General features: G+C 41.7%; 1 protein-coding gene across 1 annotated transcript in view; it reads right to left on the bottom strand.

Annotated features, from left to right (window-relative positions):
- FAM184B (family with sequence similarity 184, member B) overlaps positions 1-6,171 on the bottom strand; it is a 37,440-nt gene extending 31,269 nt beyond the window's left edge. Inside the window, exon 1 of the mRNA XM_010003124.1 lies at positions 6,037-6,171. Coding sequence (XP_010001426.1) covers positions 6,037-6,171 — 135 coding nt within the window. The remainder of the gene's footprint in view (positions 1-6,036) is intronic.
- Between the last annotated feature and the right edge of the window lie 551 nt (positions 6,172-6,722).

The following is a 6,722-nucleotide window of genomic DNA, read 5'->3' as shown; positions in this document are numbered from 1 at the left end:
CCCTTTGCTTCTTTTCACTTGGATCTCTGCAAAGTATCTAACAGCTTCCCTTTCTGATGGAAGGTAAAACAATCTGGAAAGCATTTATCTTGCTTGCAATGGGTTGCTAAGTCTGTTCTTCCAAGGGGCACCTTCTTCCTTTCCAAAAGCCATCCCATGGTGACAGGATTTTGAGGGACAAACCAGGCTGCAGAGAAATAACCATCCTGTGCCTCTGGAGTCACAGGTCTACATTGGTGGAGAGTGGCCATGAGCTGCAATAAGTCACAATGGAGCCAAACAACATTCAGGCAGGAGGAAAGCCACAGAAGTGGGGTCTGTCCCGCCCTGCCACTCTGTGGGACTGACATGGGGATGGGGGAAAGGGCAAAAATGGGCCCCACAGCCACCTTTCTGCACCTAGTTCTCCTGCGTTTGATCTGAGGAAAGCCAGATGGCCTCCCTTGGTAGAAAGGACTAACACATAAGGAGTAAACAGGAGGGCACTGCTCAGCATAGATAAGGCTTGGAATGCATAGATAAGGCCTGAAGTGTGAAGGAAGGTATTGTGTGGGAGGATGCTCCCACAGAAACTTGCAGAGAAGACAAGACCCTGGTGCAGGCCCCAGGAAAGAATGCCAAGAGGTGAAAAGTGCACAGCGAGGAAGACATACGGCCTTCATCCCAAAGACCCCTGCCCACGACCACCAGAAGATACTGCGCAAGTGCAACAAGGAAGACCTCGGGGGGGCAACTATGCTAATGATTAATTGTAATAATCCCTCCCTATCCTCGGACACCTAATGTATATGCAACAGTATAGATAAATATGTATTACTTTGTGGCATATAATGACCTTGCCAATAGTCCTAGGGGGTGCACGCTTGTGGAGGAGCGATCCCCCGTGCACCCAGCGCTGAATAAACATACCTTCTTTATAACCTTATTGGTTCTAAAGTCGTTATTCCGCACGTCATCAGCAAGTAAAGTACATGGGGATATGCACAGCTGAAAGGTTAACATGCATAACAAAAAGGTTCTCTCTCTTTGCCCACACAGAAACCAGTTTTTATATTCCTTGCCCAAAGGAAAAACATTGTTGCTCCAAAAGCATGATCCTAGTTTTTATGCTGTTTCATTTTGCTTCATTTCTGTAGAATATTGAATACCTCTCTAGAGAACTGAGATCAAAAAGCCTCAAGCACTCAGGAGAGCTCTGGTAGCATAACAACTAACTGCACATCAGCTAAGCCACTGCAAGCACTGGTTACTGAGTACTGTTAACACATCACAGTAAATAAGGTCAATAAACTGAGCTTAAACTGTGTGAAAAAGGCAACATTTTAAAACTAGAAACATGAGAAGACAAGTGTGTATTACAGTTTCTCAGCTGATAAATGCTTCCACAGTAAGCCATTCAAATTTGATAATATTTTATTCCTAAACCTATCAGCCTTTTTTTAAAATGGCAAATAAACCAGGAAAGGTTACAAGATCTAATATGTGGCCATGCTACAAAACACCGGCGTGGTGTTAACATTTTATGCCCTCACACACTTGCTAATTCTTCTCTAAATTTCTTCACCCATAGTGAAGCTAATAGAACTAAATATGAGCCCATATCTCATTCACTTCTATGCAAAATTCAGACATCTTTCCTTAAATAACTATTGAAAGTGGGTTTTGCTTATCTGGCTGATTTACCTCTTTAGCTTATTAAATAATGTTCCTATTTTCATTCCCCCATTGGTATCTAGGATTTTTGCTCTTAAGAAGGAAACAGAACCATTTTGTGGCCTCAGTAGCTCTCTGATCACCAGGTAATGTCACTATCCTAGTTATTCATATTAGGTTTAGTTCCAGAACTGCAGTCCAGTACAGCAGGTTTGGTTGGAGCTTCACTGGCAGAGGTCTGAAAAGAAGCCACAATAACACGGATACCTTGCAGTGTATCAAGTTCATGCCAGCCCTGGCTGAACCGGCTCTTTGATGAAAGTTGATCTATTCTCACCAGCACTACTCTTCAAGAGTTCATTTGCATTCCGCATCCTACCTCAAGTTAAAAGGTCTGTCCTGAGAAACCATTAGCACATGAAAATCCTGTAACAGCCAATGTCAGAAAAGTGCCTGAGGCTGCAGGGCACCTGAAGTGGTTTATGAAAGTCACTATGCATTTTAAACTCCATGTTACTGCTAAAGAGATCAGAAGTACAAAGAACTGGAAAACACAAAAAATCCTGCTAAGCGTCCAATGTTTGACGGAGAAGCCTAAACGTAATTACTGGTTCCAAGTCATGCATTCCACCAGAATCATAAAAATACACTGTCTTCAAGCATCTATTAATTTTAATGCACTTGTATTCAAGAAAGGTACCTATCAACTAAATGTGTGATTTGTATATGTGAATGACAACTACAGCCAGAAAATTCCATTTCTAAGCAGAATGTTTGTTTTAATTTTCGTAAGTTCACAAACCAAAGCACAGCCCATCTGGAAATAACTACAATGTTATCTGATTTTAAGGTCACAATTCAGAACACCTGGACAGCACTCATCCAAACTCACGAGGGCTTTTAAACTTTTAACCTACATCCCTGGGAACAAAAAAAATCAATTTGTACTTCTTAGTATACCCATATATACACACACACATCTCAAACAAAACCTGCTTGTCCCATGTAATATTTTAGAACTGTAAGCTGAGGCTTTAAAATAAAAACCTAAGCTGTACAATTAACAATAAAACCCTGCCATACTTTCATTAGTGTACTTCAAATGTGGGCAGGCAGATGACTAATAGTAATCAAAGATCTGTGGCCACTTCTGCCTTGAAATGCAAAGGCCACCTTACTATTGGGGAAATAGGGAAGGCTCATCAGAACAGGGAGCCTGACTGAGCTTACAAATATGCTATTAAAGAGAAAAAAATGTTCTTATAGGCTACATTCCAAGACAATAATTTGCTTTTCAGAAGTACATTTTTGAACTTCAGGTATAAATCATCTTTATTTCACATACTAAAAAGTATCCAGAGGGGAAATTCCATTAAAAGTAAAGACAGCACCCCTGTGGAAGAATTCCTGGAGGTGACTTAGAAATTAAACTTATGTTCACACTTTAAGGAAAGGTATAGCATTGAGGCAGGGTGGAATGCAGCTAACGTACAATGAGTTTGTACCGTGGCAACTCCCTAGGTAACCCTAGATGTTGGCAACATCAGGGGAACTTGGTTTGCTAACTCTAAGAGAAATTGCATGGAGAGTAGAGCAGAGTGGAGACACTGTGGACACACTCTGTGGCAACAATGGGATTCAAAGGTACTGTGGAACAAATCAGCTGCATGTTTAATACCATGGGCCAACAACCTGTCACCTTTTGACAAAAATGTTGTCCACAGAGTGAACTTTGCTCATTATAGTATCATTGTAATACCAAAACAGAACAGAACAAATTGTAGAACCAAACTTCCATCCCCAAAATTACCAGCATCCTAAGGTGCAACCACCCCTCACTGAGCTTGTCCACTGAGTTTTCTCTAGTCTAAACCTCTAAACATGAAGTGAGATAATTATGCACCAGTCACAATAAAGGTTTGTATGACTGGAGTCACTCAAACTCTATCTGTAAGGTAAAATACTATAAAATCATCTGAGAGGGTACAGATGCTAGGAAAGACACCATCGCAGCAATGACCCGATTCCCCTGACCTCTGGGACCCATCAATGGGCTGAGGCTCTCTTCCTTCCCATAGGGACACCTTTGGGTAAGATTTGAACACTCAGTTATCCTGAGCGCATCCTCAGGGAACTCCGGAATCTCTACAGTCATTTTAGTTCCACACATGTGTAACCCAGCTGTATTAATAAACTTGCACATGCTTTGCAGACAGTGAATTTATCACCAGCAAACAAAAATAATTTGTGCATCTGTTGCTTCAATAAGTAACACTGTTTGTTAATCTGGCCCTGAGAGTTCTTGAACATGACCACATTCCTGAGTGTGGCTGTGAGAGTTCACAGGATACTGCTGGATGGACAGTGTATTCTTAGTAAGTGCATCTGTATTTCTGAAAGTCCATTATAGGCATTGGGTGCAACAAGACTATTAATGCTAAGTTAGGCATCACTCAGAATCTCAGCCCAGCTGCCCCCAGCTCCTTTGATACCTCAGGACAAGTCAGAATGCAAGGGGGTTTATTTTCTGCCAAATTACTTTGCCCCTTAATGCAACAACCCCACCCATATTTTAACAGCAGAAATTTAGCAAAAGCACCTAAAAAAACACTGCAATAAAATTTTGCCATGATTCTTTGCAGAGGTGATTGTTCCCCCCTTTGCTGCTTAGAATAGCAGAATTTTCTTCCCCAATACAAAGACAAGCTTTATAAAGTAACTTGGCAGTCTTCAGAAAGGAATGAGCTATTTTTTCCTCAAAATTTATTTGACATTAGAGAGAGACTTAAAAAAAACCACAAAAAAGCACTTCATATAAAAAGGAAGGCACAGAGATCCCTACAGAAAACAAGCTTAGCGTGAGAGTTGAACATTTTGAACAAGTGTTTCTCTGCATAAGCTCTAAGTCTGCTGTTGAGAAATGGATCACCCAGAAAGATGAGGCTAGTGATTCCTCAACTCCTGTATCAGCCATCAACTACTAGAGACCCAGCTATTGCTTTTCTATTATAAAAGGTAATAGTGTGATACTTAAAAATAAATTTTACTTAGTGTGCACAATTGATCAAAGATAGCAAGTGAGAACCAAAAAAGGGAACAACTTCAGACATCTTAATCTAATTTATGGTCATCTTTCATGACATTTCACTGTGGCTGAGGCATCAGGAAGGTTATCAATAAAAAGAAAGTGCTTTCCTCTAAAACTTTTACAGACTCTATTGCTCAAACATATTTGTGTTCAAAAGAATAATAATTTAAAAAAGACATTTATTTGGATAGTTTTCCTTCAAATTACTATGGAATGAAAACATACTTCAAAGAGCAATGTGTGCAATCAAGGGCAAAAAGTAAGGATCAGTTTGTGTGCAAATACTACTATACAAACATACAATCAAAGCTCTGGTAAAGTAAGTATTGATATAGCACAGTAAGTATAATATAGCAAGTATTTGTGTAAATATAGGTAGCACTTGTGTATGTATTCATACACGGTCTACATTATTACATAAAATCGTCATTAAATGAAAATAATAGCTCTGTAACTAGTAAGCCATTCTAACCTGAACGTCTTACTGATTTCCTTCTGCTTGACCTGTATTTTTTCGTCAGCATTTTTAAATTGTCAGTGTTTTTTCATTGCTAAAATGTCTTTATCAATTGGAGTGGTTACAGAATATGTAAAAGCTGGGTTAGTAAACAAGAGTAAGAAACAGCTTTTTCTCACTGACAAAGATGCAGCATAAAATTAGCTTAAAAGGCAACTGTCACGTCCTAAAGTTTTTCTCTTAACGTGGTGGGGAAAATGATAAAAACATCTTGTAGTGCAGCTCAGTGTCCTAGTTTGAGCCAGGATGAAGCCACTTTTTACTTTTACTGTCTCTTCCATCTCCTGTCTTTCGCGAAGGTCATATAAGATATTTCTATTTATGCACAAGTAATATTGTACCACAGTTAGGCTGCAGTTTTGCAACAAAATTACTCGAAAAACTATAAAGCTCAAACGAATTGCCGCCTTCGTAATTCGGGAAAAAAGCAGACCCGTCAATCCCTCCGAGCAGCACACAGAGAAACCATCCTGTGTCTTCGCAGAGCTCGAGCTGTTCTCGCTATTGTTGGACGCTAATTAGAGCAGTTACGTGCAAGACGTCGATCGTCAGCCACAAAGGCAACCAAATGTCTAAGGCTGGTCTGCAGCACCCGCGGGGGAACTGTTTGAAAGGAAGTTTGTGCACATCGACGTTTTCAGGAGCTGCCTTACAAGACGGGACCGGTTTCCCTTCTCTCCTCTCAGACCGGGGCCATCAGAGGCAGCTTCGAGCCAGTCCCGCCGCCCCCGGCCAGGGCAGCTTTACCTCCGTAGAAGGCTGCAACAAAGAGACTTACCTTAGTGAGCTGTGCAATCTTCTTGCACATTTTCACGTGTATTTCCTGGCTGCATTCCTCTGCCGAGCCGCTGCGAGCGGCTTTAGATCCACTGTAAGACCCGGGCTGATGAACCTTGTTTATGCCAGAGGCCATTAGGCTGGAATTTCAATCAAGGCTGTGTACGCTTCGGCTAGTGCGATCCTGTTCCCTGCACGCACTGAAACTCTCACAGTGCTGGGGGACCTTAAGTCCCAGGCAGGGTAAGATCCAGCCGCCCCCGCTCTCTCTTCTGTGCAGATGTCCCAGTCCTTCAGCAGAATACCCAGGCGAGGAAGCAGAGAACAGCATGTGCGAATATCCTGATCGGGATTTTTTTTTTTCCCTCCCCTTCTCTTCAAGCGGTGGAGCTTCCGCCAGAAGATGCCAGCAGCTGGATGCTACAAATTCCCGGGGCCAGCCGTACAGGCGGAAGCACAGACGTTGCTGAGGATCTGTTACTGAGATCGTCTGCAGCTTAAATCATGTTGCCTTCTTGGGCGGCCAAAAGACTGCAGAGGTCATCAGAGAGGACGCTGTTAGCACCTTTCATGAGCTTTGTAATTTTGGCAATCCTCCCTAAGTTCGGATGGACCAACGAAGTGATGAAGAAGACCTTGATCAAGTTTTGCTGCTCTGCTGAAATTGAGTAGTTATTTCAGCTAAGA

The sequence above is a fragment of the Chaetura pelagica genome, unplaced genomic scaffold (assembly GCF_000747805.2).
Source record: "Chaetura pelagica isolate M959 unplaced genomic scaffold, ChaPel_1.0 scaffold147, whole genome shotgun sequence".
Taxonomy (NCBI): domain Eukaryota; kingdom Metazoa; phylum Chordata; class Aves; order Apodiformes; family Apodidae; genus Chaetura; species Chaetura pelagica.
Note: the sequence above shows the minus strand (reverse complement) of the source record. Positions and strands in the feature narration are given on the sequence as shown.